The 16740-nt window shown below is 36.7% G+C and overlaps 1 protein-coding gene across 1 annotated transcript in view; it reads left to right on the top strand.

Moving 5' to 3' along the window:
* Nucleotides 1-1911: 1911 nt before the first annotated feature.
* LOC104546832 (diacylglycerol kinase eta-like) overlaps nt 1912-16740 on the top strand; it is a gene marked incomplete at its 5' end in the record, with an annotated part of 25210 nt that continues 10381 nt past the window's right edge. The window contains 10 exons of the mRNA XM_010192327.1: nt 1912-2046; nt 3813-3930; nt 4851-4961; nt 5112-5208; nt 7594-7701; nt 10347-10460; nt 10750-10884; nt 11751-11917; nt 13436-13541; nt 15051-15143. Of these exons, the coding sequence (XP_010190629.1) occupies nt 1912-2046; nt 3813-3930; nt 4851-4961; nt 5112-5208; nt 7594-7701; nt 10347-10460; nt 10750-10884; nt 11751-11917; nt 13436-13541; nt 15051-15143 (1184 nt within the window). The remainder of the gene's footprint in view (nt 2047-3812; nt 3931-4850; nt 4962-5111; nt 5209-7593; nt 7702-10346; nt 10461-10749; nt 10885-11750; nt 11918-13435; nt 13542-15050; nt 15144-16740) is intronic.

Raw genomic sequence — 16740 nt, 5'->3', positions numbered from 1 at the left:
TCTCAAACTGCCCTGTTTTATTAATGCTGCCCACACCTGTTTGCCCGCTCCTGTTTGTGGGCAATTTGATGAAGGTAGTATTTTCCCATGTGTTAATTACCTTCATCTAGATATTTAATAATTCTTTTAGATACTACTTGCAGGTTTTATTTCTTTTTTTAACATTATTACAGTGTTTTGTCACACAGATACAAATCCTTGTGTTGCATTATTATCATGCAATCCTATAGCATTTTGTGATAACTGCTAGGGCTGTTATACACATGTTGAAGTCAGAAGGAGCTGTTACTCCACTTGGTCAGACCTTTCACATACTCCTTTCATATAGCCCAGAAAATTTCACTTATTTATCCCTGTCCTGTGTCTAATAATTTCTGTTTGATTTAAGCAAGTAATGCAGAAAGGTGTGTGATCTTATTCCTGGGATACGAGAGAGTGAAGAATTTGTCATTTCACTTACTGTTCTGTGTTAGATTATCATAGCTTAAAAAAAAAAAAAAAGAATGCCCAAATCCTCGCCTGAATTGATTTGAACAGTTTCTAAACCTTGGTTCTTGTTGTTACCTTTGTCTCTAGATTTTTCCACTCTGCATTTTCTTTCCATTAATGTCTTAATAAGTATATGCATGTTACTTTCAGGCTGAGTTATCATGATTGATGTGAACTAATCTGTCCCCATCCTGCCACAAAAAAGGGTATATTTTATCCTGCCTGCCACATTCCTGGTGATGTTTTTTCTGCCTTATTGGCATTAGTCCTAATCATTCTATTTTTGGTGAATTAGTTTTCAGGTTTTGAAAGGAATATATAATATCACTTTAAAATAATTTATTTTTTTTCCTGAGCTTCTTCAGATGGTTATGGTTGAAGTTGTTCTAAGCTGAAGTAGTTTTAACATATGAGATAATTTGGAGCAGAGGTAGCCAACAATCACCTGTCTGTGATCGTATGGTGTGCAAAAGCTTTCTATGTGCACATGGAAATGCTATAGCAAAGCATTTGGTAATACCCAAACTTTCTTCTCTGGGGCACCAATTTCTGGCTATGTCTGACATGGCTAAATTTCACAAAGATTAACTTCCCCAGGCTAAAGCAGGGAGGCAAATTAACTCAGTCAGCATGAAACAAGTTTTGCCAGGAAAGTAAATTACAGCACCTGAGGTCAGCCCCTTGAAAAGCCTGTTCTTCATCACCTCCAGAGGCAGCTCCACTGAGCTACTAGTTACTCTTTGTGAACATCTTCTCTCTCCCTTTTATTCCCCCCCCCTTCTCTTTCCTGAGCCTTTCTCACCAACTGTTACATCAGCTACTGAACCTTGCTATCTGTCACAAGGTTTTATTGATCCAGTTTGGCTGTAGATAAAGATGTCAGAGTTTTGTTTGATGTTTTCAGAAACCTGATGCAGGCAGGGAGCCCATTTTAGCTGCTTGAAGCAAATAGTGTGGCTGTTGATCAGGTATTTCCATGGCCTATGGGTTAGAATAGCTATATATATTAAAAATGTTATAAATAATACACTGTATAATATAATTATAGGTAAATATAGATGTAATTTAAGTTTAAATTTATATTACTTCATGTTTATCAGAAACTTACTACAGCATTAAATAGTATTGCATTCTAAGGTGGATATAATGCAGTTTTTGCTAGTAGATTTAAGCATAAGTTGAGAACTCCTCATACTGAATGTAATGCACACTTATTAGTTTTAATTTGTTTCACTTGATCTGTTTCTGAGTTTTCTTCCCCATATTTAGAAGGAAAACTGTGGTGTGAGAGGGAAAGGCATTTGTCATGGAATAGTAACAGATTAAATTAATGCTTTTAAATTTAGAAAGGGCTGTAAAACCTATGTATTTAGTAATGTCATAATAGGTGTAATTAGTGCTTTTACATTTACTTCTGCACAGTTAAAACCGCACCAAGATCTCCAGATCGACGCACAAGCCGAGGTATCCATTCTCAGACAGGCTCTTTCTCTGCTTCAGCTTTGGCTGCAAGCAAGGAAAACCTCCCAGTGCTTAACACTAGGATTATCTGCCCAGGTAATTACGATTTTGAAATGTGCTGTTCCTTACACAACTTTAATATTGCCTTCTGTTCTCTTGCTTACTATCAAATAGCGATTTTTACTTCATGCCGGGAGCTCTGAATTTGTTTGAACCAACATACACAACTTTGTTTTATATCATATAATAGGAAATGGAAAATAATGTAGAAGATTCCTAATCTTTTGGCACAACAGCAGACATAGCAGAAACATTGCATTCAATTCTGCAGGATGAAAAATGAAGTGGTTTGGGTTGGAAGGGACCTTAAAGATGACCTGGTCCAACCCCTCTGCCATGGGCAGAGACACCTCCCACCAGACCAGGTTGCTCACAGCCCTGTCCAACCTGGCCTTGAACACTTCCAGGGAGAGGGCATCCACAACTTCCCTGGGCAACCTGTGCGTGCCAGTGTCTCACCACCCTAATTTTAAAACATCTCTTCCTTTAGTCCAGTCTAAACCTCCCCTCTTTCAGTTTAAAACTTTTGCCCCTTGTCCTGTCACTGTAGACCCTGCTGAATTCTCTCTCAGTCTTTCTTATAAGCCCTCTCTGTATTTTGAAAGGCCACAGTAAAATCTCCCTGGAGCTTTCTGGGCTGAAAACCCACAATTCTCTCAGGCTTTTTTCATAGGAGAGGTGTTCCAGCCCTCTGACCATTTTCATGACATGTCCTTCTTGTGCTGGGAGCTCCAGAGCTGGACACAGTACTCGAGGTGAGGTCTCACCAGAGCAGAGTAGAGGGGCAGAATCCCCTCCCTCGACCTGCTGGTCAGGCTGCTTTTTATGCAGCCAAGGATACAATTGGCTTTCTGGGCTGCAAGTGCACATTGCTGGCTCATGTTCAGTTTTTCATTTTTCATCCCTGAGTACCCCCAGATCCTTCTATTATTCATCCTAATAAGGATGAATGGAGGCTATGAAGGGGCTGAGGGACAGAGCTGTGTAAGGTTCAACCCTCTGAACAAGAGATGTCTGTAGATACCTCTCTGGAAGAGGATAACTGATACTACACAAAGCTGCTGTGCAGTAAAAACAGTTGAAAAAAAATCTGTTCTTATCCAAATGCAATTAATACTAGGGGACATTAGTAAAACACTGTTTTAATTAACTTCATTAGTATAGGTAAAACATAATGGAACTGAACTTACATTTTTCTTTAGGTCAATTTAAGTGAAAGCTTTTAGGAAGTACTTTCCTTTGTTTACATGCATTACACAGTGTTTTGTAGAGTGACATCGATATTAGTCAAGGTAGGCATGGCAAGGCTGTGATTTTTTCACAAATTAAGTTAAACTGTGACTCTACCAACTGTAAAAATGAGAAGAGTATTTCCAAAGAAATATTTCCAAAGGAAAAGACCAATGGAAAATCATGGTCAGTTTGGAGATTAAGATTAACTAAAGAAAAAGCACTAGTTGCCTTTTTGGATATTAGGTAACCCATTTGGTTACTATACCAGCCAGTGAGTTTTGGCCTGATATCCTGAATTTTCTTTAGTTTTTCTTCTTTCTTAATTGATGGTACCTGAAGATTCACACAGCGCACTGCAGCATAGCTGCCTTTCTGCTCGAGAGAGTCAGAGACACAAAAAGATAACCAATATCAGTAAAAAAAAATGAGATAGAAACACAATCATTCCTTATACGGATTTAATGCATTTTGTCTCTCAGTATGTGGCATATGTTATGACACTGTGTTTCTCTATTTATCCAATGCAAAGTGGGGTTCTTGTTACTAATTTTTGTCTTTTTTTTAATCAGGTTTGAGAGCTGGTCTAGCTGCTTCCATTGCAGGAAGTTCAATTATTAGCAAAATGTTGCTAGCAAACATCGATCCATTTGGTGCTACGCCGTTTATTGACCCGGATCCAGATTCCCTGTAAGAAATACTTTTCCCCAAACTTACTGTTTTGCTTTAGTTTGCTTTTCTTAAGCCTTTTTCTGTTTTGTTTTTTTTTTCTTTAGCTTTTTGTAATCTTTTTTTTCTGTGTGGAGTTCTTGTTTGCTACCAGTTGGCAGTACACCTCTACATCTGAAAACAGGTTGGATATGCCATTTTAGGTATAAGTAGTGCAAAATTGTCTCGCAGCAGCAGAAATAACAGGATACATTTGCTCACTTACCCCTTGCTCACTCACGCTGGAAGGAGGACGACAGGTGTCTTTCAGAGCTGGGTTTTCCTGCCCAAATCTCTGGTCTGAAAGCTAGCTAAGTTGCCAGCAGGATGTTGAAGCAGGTCTGAGCACTTCAGAGTGGAGGAGAAAGAGTGTTCCCCTAAGGACTGGCATAGTGAGGTGGAAATTTTTTGTCCTAAGCTGTCTCTGCTTCCCAGAACTGTGTGTAGCATTGGCAGAGACTTATGGATGGCATCTGGGTTGTGGGCTGTGGCTCCCCTAAAATAAAGCACTGCTGTGCCAGCAGCATCAGCCAAACATCTAGCACCAGCATGCCTAAATTCAGCTTGGGTGCTTTGTTTGGTATGGTGCCGCTGTCTCAGAGCAAGGCCCAGGGCAGCTCTTTCCTCATATTCCACTTAATTTTGGGTATGGTAGACCAGTGCTAAGATAAATGCGTTACAGTTTCTTCTTTGTCCTATGGGAAGTCACTCACTTGCAAAGGAGCGAGCAGCCAATCTGTCTCTTTGATTGGCATTGGGCTTCCTCAGGGAGATTCAGAGGAAACATCTCTTGACATCTCTGTTGATGTATTTGTTCTGAGACCATCCACAATCTTGGTCAAAGCTCTGTGTGGCCAGAGATTGTGCAAATGTACACCTAATTATCTCTTTTATTCTAACAGGGAGGGATATTCAGAAAAATGTGTCATGAACAACTACTTTGGAATTGGGTTAGATGCAAAAATTTCACTAGAATTTAATAACAAGCGAGAAGAGCATCCTGAAAAGTGCAGGTAATAGAATTGTCAGTAACTGAGCCAAGACTTACCCATTATATTCTTTTCATTATCTCTTTATTTGACTTTCTTAACTCTTTCTCATCCTACAAATACAAGACATAACGTGTGTATTTCAATACATGATCTTGTTTTACCTGTTTTCAGAAGTCGGACGAAAAACATGATGTGGTATGGAGTTCTTGGCACAAAAGAGCTATTGCAGAGAACTTACAAGAACTTAGAACAGAAGGTTCAACTTGAGGTAAATTTTATTTACGGGCAGAATTAATATTTTTGCTTCCTCAATGCATAGAAAAGAATTTGAACTTCCTGTAGAAATATTTTAAGAGTTCTTGTGTCAACCCAAGCTGGCCTCAGAGGTGCTGTGTAAATATGTGCTATGTAGGAGGTAGTTCCTCAGGTGGGTTTTTGGTGTAAAATCTTAGTACGTAAATATCCCAAAATACCCAGTGTAATGTTTCTTGTAATTACTGTTTTTTTTGTTTGTTTCTTTTTTTAATGTATTGTATAGGTAGGATATGTTTCTTAATGTTCACTGCATCTAAGAGGGAGACCAGATTTTAAGCACATTAACAGAAATGAACATACACTAAACAGAAGGAAAGAGACAAAGGATATTCCTTCAGGTTAATGTCAAACTCTCTGAAAGCTTGATTACATCTATAGGGAGAACACACAGATGATCTTAGCCAAAACTTCCTGACAGAAGAGGGGAGATTCTGAATGTGCATCAGAAGAAGTCCAGCCACACCAGTGTAGACTTCCTCTAATAGATATTTGAGACAGTCACGTGAAAGAAGCAAGATACTATCACAGCAACAACAAATGTAGTGTACATTATCTAAACATGGTTTTTTTTGTCTTTTAAGCTCTAACATAAAATCTAAGTCTTCTTCACAGTACTGGGAATTTAAAGGAGATAATAAATTATTGCCAAACGCAGAAAAAAGACTCTGTGATGGTTACTGTTATTTTCATCCAAAGACTATCTAGGCTGGATTTTGTCAGAGAACGTAGATAATTTCTCTTTTTACTTCATGCTAGGTATTTAGTATGGAATTCATGATATTTATACTAAGATAACTTTTTAAGTTGAAATAATAATTTTAAGTTACTGCGACTCTTTCTCACTCCTGAGATTTAGGAGGATTTTGTCTGGTAGCAGCAGATTGCTGTGATCTAAGGATTGAGTAATTATCAAGGAATTATGCAGTGGTTAGCAAATACAATGACAGGAAAGAACACTATGTATGCTGCAGATAGAATTCTAATTTAAGGATCTTTGAATAAGATTCAAATAAGATTTGGTAAGGCATTCAAATCTGACCTTTCCATAATTATTTTTTAATGTTTCTGGAAGTAAACCAGCAAGTAGAAATTTCATGTTTAATATTGCCTTGCATAATATTAGCCTGATGCTAAAACATGTGATGAGGTGCATAGCATTGGAAAATTAAAAATATCAATTTCAGGAATTGGAAGCAGACCTCTACTATAATCAAATGGTTGTGCAGCATCTATTAATACCACAGTATATTTTGGATACTGTCCCATTTTGATCAAAATGTTAAATTCTGTCTTGTTGCTGAGATTAAATCATTAAAAGAGAGCACTAAGCACATTCTGGAAATAATTTTGCATCTCTTTCTCCTCCTGATAAAATTGCTACAGAAATTTTTCCTTATTTCCTAAAGACTTCTGTTTCTTTTGTATAATTTTAAGATCCTTCTGTGGGACTGGTAACTTGTGGTAATCTAGTAATCTTCTTTAAAAGTAACTTCACCCACAAATTCATGATCTTCAAAGTGACATCACCATCCAGCATTTATGACCTTATATTTCCAACTTCTTCCAAATCCACACTTGTGGCACTGCTGCAGGACTGCACTTTTACTTCCCAATTGAATGGTTTGAGATCATTGGGCACACCACTGTAGGCAGTTGTACTGCCGTAAGTCAAAGAGTCATTTCACCCATGTCTGTAAATTTACTCTTGGCCATAAATAGGGTGAGATTGACCTATGTCATCCCATGATCATGTTCAGTAGGTCTTGGAGTTGCTTATGGGTTTTGGAGGATAAAGAGGCAAGAAATAAGGACTGAATGGTCAGTCATATGAGAGACTTCTTACCTGCAAATGGATTTACCATAATAAGAAGTGTATTCCAATTTTGAGAATGCCACTAGAGGATGGAAGACTAGTTACTACCTGGGCAAATGAAGTTTTTTGTAATGGCCATGGTGATCTCACTGTGTGCACTTGAGAGATAGCTTTTTTTCATTGCAAAAAGATTTTTAATGCTTGATAGACAGAACATGGTCAAAGTGCATGAGGAATTTCACAATAAGGAATGTGAAAATGTTTCTTTAAAGAGTCAGGGAACACCTTTGGTGCAGATATTACAGCATGTAGCATCTACATGTTTGTCAGCTCTGCAAAAATTGGTGGTAAGATTGGGGAGGTTTGTATTAGAGCTGCATCATAGCATGGGTGGAATGGGCTTGTGCCAAACCTATTAATGAGACTGTCTTTCCCTGGCAGCTCTGTTGAAGCTTCATGTGTTAAAAATGGCTGATTACTTTTATCACATTATTTTTATACTGAATGGGCTTTTATCCATTACAGTGTGATGGACAGTACATCCCCCTTCCAAGCCTGCAGGGCATAGCTGTGCTGAATATTCCCAGCTATGCTGGTGGGACTAATTTCTGGGGTGGAACCAAAGAAGATGATGTGAGTAACATTAAAGAGAAGTTACCTGCTGAGTGAAACCAGCAATAAATACCATGAACTGCTCTTCTCATTTGATTTTAATAGTAGTAACATATAGTTTATATAGCAAGTCTTATTCAGGGAGGCTGTTTGAGTTTAAACTGTATTGTTGTGTTGATTTTTTTAATTGAAAATACAACCCATGATTTTTCACTGTTGCTGTCTGTCATGTTCATTCCAGCAAAATGTTCCTAATAAGCCATAATGATTTTTTTTAATGGCTCTATGAGATAGTATTTTTAGAAATTTATTTTATAAACAGAGACATAAATAGTTTCTCTCTATATTGTTTTACAAAGTCCTGTAAATAAGGTTTCTTAAAGCATAGATTCCTCTCTTCTAACAATAAGCAAGGTGGACAAAAATAATCATTCACAGTTTATATCTGAATTTTCCTCCTGTCCTGCAAATAGCTTTGGACTAAGGGATGGTGACGCAGAAAATGAGGGCTGATGCATTTAGTGACTGATAATGTAGTGAGGGTAGTAATCTGGTTTTTAAATACTATTTTCAATGAGCTTCGAAAATATTTTAAGATATCTTTTTTTCCCTTCTTCCTCATATCTCCTAAAAAACATTACACTACGTTGATACCTAAATGTCTTACAACTTGGACCAGTCCTATTGCTGCCATCCGCTTCATGCATAATGCAACAATTGCAATTACTAGATTATCCTAATTCTGTATGTTCTGATTTAGTGTGTGTGAGGTCTGAATCACCTAAAACTGTAGCTGCAAAGTAGCTTGTGATTTTAATGTAAGCAATACAGGGCTTTTTTTTTTCAAAATGCTTTTGGATTCTTGTGAGTTATTATCCTTTGCTTATACATATATAGAGATATATATATAGAGAGAGACACACGCACATATGTAAAAGTGACAAAAAATATTTAAACATGTTTCAATGTCCTGTTCTTATTTTTGCTATATGTCAGAGGATGGCAGTTGTGTTTGTATCTGGCTGTGGATATCTCAAGTTTTTATATACTGCATGTTTGTATTAATAACTTGAAAGCATCTCTAACGTCTGCTCAGCTCCTGTTCAGGAGTTTCTTTTTCTCCCTGGACTGCCTCACTGCCAACCGAATTGAGTGGGGCTTGCTTAGGCATGCTCTTTTGGTGCCCAGAAGACAGGCTGGAAACAAGACCTGCAACAGGAAAGAAGGAAATTGTTTCTTCAGTGTTGATCTGTAGAGATTTGTTTGGCTTTGTATAGAAAAAAAAGTATGGTTGGTTTTCTGTACAGGTATGTTTTACTGGTAGAGAGACACAGCAAAATGAGTTGTGGTTTGCCCATCCTTTTACTAACATGGAAGCACAAAATAGATTAAATTCTCTAACTACTTTTTCTTGGCCTATGCAGAACTAGCCCTGTAGATGTCAGTTATACTTGTTAAAGCTGAACTGAGAACTCTCCATACTTCTTCCCTTGGAATAACAGAATCACCATCTTTGCTTTTTTTAAGATGTTCACATCCCCGTGTGAAAAATGAAAAAAAAAATCCATGGAATTCAGACACAGTAAACTTTTGCTTCAAAATACTCTAGACCCAGTAAAATCACACTTTCATTCTTTGTCATTCATTTGCTCAGGACCTATCTGTGCAACCCTGGGATTCTCTGAAGGGAAGTGCAACCTGGATGTGGCATTAAACTATGACAACTGTGCTATGTAGCCCTTTCCCTGAGAAGCCCTCCTCAGACTCCTAGTCAAAGCCACCGCTTACTCCACTGGATTGAAGGCTCCCACTGGCTTGGTGGGCAGCAGGGTCCAAATTCCCTCACCCTGCTCCCCATCCTCTCCCTCCCTGAGCCATTGCTGCAGACACTATCTGGCATTTTCTCCCTTGTTGCTGCCTACTGTATGTCAGGATGAAATGGTCAAGCTTCAGGTGACCTTAGTATGGTATCTCCTGCCAGACCCAGTTGTACTCCAGCCTCAGACTTGTCCTGTGGCATGGCTGAATTCCCCCGCAGGACACCAGCTGGCAGTGGCACACGTGAGACTTCCTGCGCTTTGTGTAAACTCATGGAAATTCAGTGACTTGGCTGGATATCGGGATGTTTGTTCCGTACAGAAGCAGTTTTCATATTTACAGTGGATAATTGTATATAGTGCAAGCAAGATCCTCTTCAGTATGAAAGCTGTGTTTAACAAAGTGGACTTAGATGTTGATTTCCAGAGAATTCAGAAAATAAGATGACGAGCACTTCTGAGAAAAAAAGATGCCATTACTCCTCTTAACTTCAAGAGCCTCTTATATATCAAGTACATTAACCAAGCAGAGATCTGAATTGGCCTTTCATCTTGCCTTGAAAAGCTTTTCTTAGTCTACACACTGAAACATGCCATCCTTCTTATATAAGGATATGCCTCGTCATTGAGATATTTGAAATGCTATTAGCATTGCTATTTTAAAATACTATTTGTCTACTGTCTACAGTATTTCACTCCTACGATTTTGAGAGATAGTGTAGTTATTCTACAATAAACAAGTTAGAGTATTTAAATGTTGAAAACTAATCTGCAAATGAATCTATATTTCATTGAAGAGGCTATCTAAGCACTGGATTTACCATCAAAAATTGAATATTTTCTTTTCAGATATTTGGGGCTCCATCGTTTGATGATAAAATTTTAGAAGTTGTCGCAGTATTTGGCAGCATGCAGATGGCAGTTTCCAGAGTCATCAAGCTGCAGCACCACCGGATAGCTCAGGTTTGTTTCTTACTTGAAAGCACACAACATGGCTGGCAACAGTTTGGGATGCTGGCAAGTAACGGTACTCTTGATCACCACCACTCTATAGATTAATAAAGTGCTGACATTGTTTTAATTTTAACGGATAACAAATTGTCTGCAATGATAAATGAAGTATAAAAATGCTTCATCTTTGAGACAGTCCTGGAGGGAAGCCACAGCTCCTAATAATCAACATATTTCAGGTGGCCTGTCGGTTTCATTAGTATTTATTGCTCTGTAAAATAATGTGTTTGTTCTTTTCCAGTGCCGGTCAGTAAAGATCACCATACTTGGTGATGAAGGGGTTCCAGTGCAAGTCGATGGAGAGGCATGGATCCAGCCCCCAGGAGTTATTAAGATCATACATAAAAACAGAGCTCAGATGCTAACACGAGACAGAGTATGTTGCAGAAAGTGTGTTATGAGATACCGTTGCTAACATTGGTTTCTGGAATAACTTGATTCAGTTATAACATGAACAAAACAGTGCTTACAAAAATGTTTTATAACTATTTATATAGCTTTTATAATTACTTACAGATATATAATGTCTATAATAAGCCAGATAGAGAATTGTTCCTTTGTACAAGTGACAAAGCTTTGTTAGCTTTTATCAGTTTTATTAGTGCTGTTCCTGTATTCTTATTAATATATAGTAAGAATGGTCAAAGTGTTATATATTTTTTCCTTCCTTCTTCCCTTTTTTCTTTCTTTCCCAGCCCTCCTTCCTTTCGTCTTCCCTTCCTTCCTTCTTTCTTTTTCTCTAGGTGTATTTTGCACAATCACATACTGGAAGTTTTAGTAACTGCCTCTCAGTTCTCTGTCCACTAGCTTGATGGTGAATTTAGGGTACAGTTAATAGCATTTCAACTATTTCAACTAGTAGATTTGTTACTTTTTTTCCCCACAACTTTTTAGGTTGGAATCTTGTCTTACTTTCTGATTTGGATCTTACTATCCATGCTTGTATTATCACTGTCTTTCTGTTCTTATTGTCTTGAAAGAAGCTTCTTGAGGATAAAGGAGGGAGAGAAAGAAAGCAGGCTTTCAGAAGTGACTTTTTGTCTATACTAAGTTTTAAAAAAATTAAATTTAATGTCATTATTTATAGAGCTTGTATTATTTATGTAAAATTAAAATTAAATTTAAAAGCTATTTGTTAGTTTAACTTCAGTTAAAATATTAAAATTTATATAAAATTATTCTTTAAAATACATAAGAATACTCCAAGTGCTGGGAACTGAATGTATAATTCATTTTGATTAGGCCTTTGAAAACACCCTGAAGTCTTGGGAAGACAAACAGAAGTATGATTCCTGTAAACCTGTCATTCGGTCTCCCTTGTACCCTCAGCAGGCTGTTGAGTTGGCTACAGAAGAAGAAGTTGCACAGATCCAGCTGTGCTCACAAGCTGCAGAAGAACTTATTACCAGGTACAGTAAAATTAATAAATTTGGATTGGCAACCTAGATACCAAGACTGAATTATTCATGCAAATGCATACAAGAGACTTAGCGTGTATTTTCCCTAGTTTTTGATTAATGTTCAGTTGCCGCCCTATCAGTTATTTTAAGTTGTATTTCATTTTATTTTTAAGGGTCAACTTGTTTATGTATGTTTTTCTTATGTATTTCTGTGATTTTATTTTTGTGTATTTATCTATTTTTTTCTTGTGAAAACTGACTTTCTGAAAGAGCAGTGGAAATTAAAAACTGGAGAGCTTCTCAGCAAAGAGATTTTTGATAGAAACGTATTGTTTTATGCGAAAGTAGAAATATATTTATTGAAAAAAAAACTAGAATTCAACAGTGTGGATGTATCCACCTGACCTTATTTCTCCTTAGTTACTTCTTACTCACAGTTTCAAAAAGATGAGTACTTTTCAATAAACCTGGAAATTTTCTTAAAATATTGTACAAGTAAACAGGTAACACACCAAAATGCAAGGAGCCCAAATTGCCAGATACATGTTCATATCCTTTTGCATTCATTGTTATTGCAGCTTCTAATTTCATTCCTAATGCTCAAAATCCTCATCTCTGTACCCCTGAATACTTCCATAATTTATATGGGTTGAGATGATAGAGAGCTGATGGTATAAAACTGACCCCACAGCCTTGCTCGTTTTCAAGAACTACTTTCTACCTGAGATGCAACTATTTTAATAAAGAAGGCACTTCAATTTTCACAGAAAAAAACTCTTAGTTTTTTTAAAGAAAAAGATTTTTTAAAAAATCAGAACATTTTATAAAGGTGCTACTCAGTTCGCTGTGATGCAAATTATTTTAAACATCAAAATAAATTCTTGAAGCATCTGTTAAATTGCACTGATAATATAAGAAAGGAATTGAAGATCTACATATTCTTTTTATACTGTACTGGTGACTTAAGTAGACGTAGAAGAAAAAATTAGGTTATAAATTACCCAAAACGAAGTTTAGCCAAGACAGCTTAAAAACTGCACTGTTCTAGAGATGGTCCTGAGGCTGTCATTACAGCTGGACCCTCCCTGATCTCAAATGATTGCAGCCAATTTTAGTGTCACATCTGAAGGATAAGTCTTGGGAAATATGTGTAATGCTTGTTAAGGTCACTTCAAGTAAGTTATCTTAATGTGTTATGGTTTTCCTCTATATATAGTTTATTTGAATTAATAGCCCAAATACTTTTTGGTACAATTTTTGCGTAGCATTTGTGTTCTAAGACAAATAAATGTGTCTCAGTATTTCATAGTACAATAAATCATCTGTGTTATGGTTATAATTTATATGAGGTGCTGTTTTGCTTGAAAGAGATTCTTGTATTTCAGCTTCTGTTATAAAGGATTATGCTTTTTTAGTGTTTTGTGAAACATATCTTTGTATATTCTCATCTGATAATGTAATTCACTCTTAAGATTTATTCTTTAAAGGATGTAAGAAATATTTTTCTCTTTTTATGTATTTTTGTAGGATCTGTGAAGCAGCAAAAATACATGGCCTCTTGGAGCAGGAGCTTGCCCATGCTGTTAATGCATGTTCGCATGCATTAAATAAAGCCAACCCAAGGTTTCCTGAGGTAAAGGAAGGACAGAGATTTATGTTTAAGTAAATAAGCTATAATATCTGTGGGCATAAGCTTGTGACATGGGAGCTGTATTGTACTTCCTGTCCTCATATTAAAACAAGTCGGATGATAATTCTTGAAGTTTCTATAAACAAAACTTCTTATTAAGCATACACATACTCAGATTTAATTGAAATTGCTGAGCAGGGAAATGGATGCTGTATCTTCTCCCTGTTTTTGTCACTTTTTCTGTGGTGAAAGTAAAGAGAAAGTTACTTCTGATTCTGAAGCTACTGCTGCTCTGTATGGCAGCAGGAAGTCTCAGCCCTTTATGTGCATAGGGAAACACCTCATAGCTGATTAATTTGGTAGAGGTCATACTGAATGATTTTGAAATTTATTAATCATGCCAGGAATGGGAATTAGGAAAAATGGCTTTTTACAGAAGAGAAGAGTGTTAAAGAGGAGAGTCCCCTCCTGATGTTAGATCAATATGAAATCTGAGAAGACAGAAGATGCAATTTCTGCGTTCACCAGCTGATACTCTCTTTTGTGAATGTTAGGCATTAGAAAGGAACATTAATGACACTTAAAATGTGCACCTTCTGAGTGTTGTTGCAGGGAGAGAGTGAGCAGTCAGAAGAGAGAGAGTTTGCATCAGGGGCATGGTAAGAGTATGTCTGTTGTCTTTTGGGAGCAGCCAAGAGTTTGTTCCATCTACAACAGAGATCCACAGCCGGGGTGCTCATCCTGAAGTGATGCAGCAGCACTTATTAAATCAAGTGAGCTGGTGTACTAATGTAGCTCTGAGCATGAATAAACCAAACTTGGGTCAGCAAACAGCAAAAATAATAGGAGACAACTGTGTAGGCATGACAAAGGCTGAACAAATGCTGTTACTACATACAGATCAATTCTTGTGAATGCATTAATAGAAATTTTCATGCTTAATTTTCTTGTGATTGAAGTGCTATGCAGAAAATGCAATGAGGTTGAGGGGAAATGAGTTTCCTGGTTTATCTTTTTGCACTAGACAATCTGGGTGTTTGGAAGGATTGAACCCAAAAAAGATTGATTAGGTAGAGGGTGTCTATATCTAACCTAAATTTACATATGGTAAATATATTAGTTAAACTTTACTTGTTAAAATATTGCTAGCAGCTTACTTCTGCTAAGAATAAGGTGAACAATTCAGATCAACAGTCATTAAATGAGGGTTACAACTTTTCTGCTGGCCTTTGTCATCCATAAAAATCATTGATTCATCTCATAGGTGGCTGGTCACTAGATCATCTTCAGGATTGTATAAAGCCATATTAAATGAAGTTGGGGGAAAAGACAGTAAATAAATACTACATTTTTGTTTTCTATTCTCAGTGCTGAAGAAGTTGTCAGTGTAGAGCTAAATTGATGTATTTCTCCTAGGAGAAGACACTTACGATCTGTGCTGTATGCCCAAAGTACTTACTCTCAGTCTGACTTGCATCACTTGAAATGATTTTTATGTTTCTTATTCCCCAGAGCCTTACCAGAAACACTGCCATGGAGATAGCTGTCAATGTGAAGGCCCTACATAATGAAACTGAATCTCTGCTAGTAGGACGAGTTCCTTTGGTAAGGTCACACAATATGTGGTTTTATTTCCTCATTCATATTATCCGTGATTTGTCCTTTGCTGATTTTTTTAAATACACATTTAAGAAAGCTTCTGGAGTTATGTGACCATGTACAGAGTTTAAAGAGAGCCTGCAGTGAGAGCTGTTCAGACTCATATATTCAATTTGTACAGATCTAATATGGGCAAGTAAATCTCACACCTGTTCTAAAGCCTGGTAGGGTTTATTTTATAACATTTAACTGGTAAGTGTTCAGTAGACCTCTGATGGTACTGGCAGATTTTGCATCTTGCTCTTTGGCTAGTGTTTCTATGCATAAAATGATGAAGACTGCTCAAGAATTGTTGTACCTGGATGCATAATTAGAAAATTTCTATATGTGACATTGTGAAGAGAAGAAAGATGTCACATTGTCTGTGCTGGCCCGGTTTTACGTTAAGCAGTTACTCAGTAGGAACACATTTTATTTGGATTCAAAAGCAGATTTATTACTTACTAACTGTTTATTTAAGTGTTATAAATAAAAATGGATATCAGTAGGAATGTTTTCATTTAGCTGAGTTAGGGTATAAAAGTCAGCGGTGTAGGTTCTCATACCTTTTTAACACATGTGATAAATGATATGAGTTTGTTCTACAGTAACCAAAACTTAATATTGTCTAAAAGCTAATAACCACTTAAGTTCTAGAAATTGTCAAAGATTAGGTTCATATTATCTAGTTCATTATTTTTTAGAAGGGAAAGTTATTAATTAGATATTTTTGTCCAAGAAAAGGGAAAAGTATTTGTTGGGGTTTTTTTCAAATTTCTATTACTAATCTCCCATATTTCAGATTGAATGGGGAATCAAAATAGAGAATTTGTTTAAGTTTTAAAATACTTTTAGAAGTGGAATTACAAGAAAAGGTTTAAGCTGGTGGTGCCATACTAGGACTATTGTAATTTATCAAGTCACTCTGGAAATAATGTTATTATGGAAACTTTCTCATTGAAACATTACCTTTTCTATAGCCAGTTGTCCCTTTTCAAGGTCCAAAGTTTAATTTGATTCATTTGTCTATTTCTGGTTTTCATGTGCTGTACTTCTGCTTCTTATTGTGGTCTGTGCAAATGTCTTCATGACGCTACATCAACCCATTTTTTAGTAAAAGGCTGTTTGGAAGATACCGAGATAATCTTCCAGAGATGTCCATTACACTCATTTGGCATCATGCTTGTTTAGAACAGTATTTTACAGTCATAACAACAAGGCACCCTGGTTAACCTTATTGCCATGTATTTTATAAATGCTGAAGCAGCATGTATGTTAGTCCCTCACTCTTAAAATAGAGACAGATGAAATGTACGGTGGTGTTTAATGCCTCAGGTGCTGCCATCATACACTGTTCTCCAGATTATCTTTCTCCTCTTATAGAAGATGGACATTTTTTCTTTAATAACTTCCTTTAGTTTTGGTTTTGGTATAAACACCATTTCTTAGTGAAATGATAAGATGGGTAAATGAAGATGATTCGTGGAATCTCCCAGATGGTTATGGCTGCAATAAAATTTAGGGAAAAATAAAAAATACTGTTTTATCTAGGTATTTTACAAAG

Source organism: Mesitornis unicolor, unplaced genomic scaffold (genome assembly GCF_000695765.1).
Source record: "Mesitornis unicolor isolate BGI_N332 unplaced genomic scaffold, ASM69576v1 scaffold10679, whole genome shotgun sequence".
Classification (NCBI taxonomy): Eukaryota; Metazoa; Chordata; class Aves; order Mesitornithiformes; family Mesitornithidae; genus Mesitornis; species Mesitornis unicolor.
This window is presented reverse-complemented; position numbering and strand designations above follow the sequence as displayed.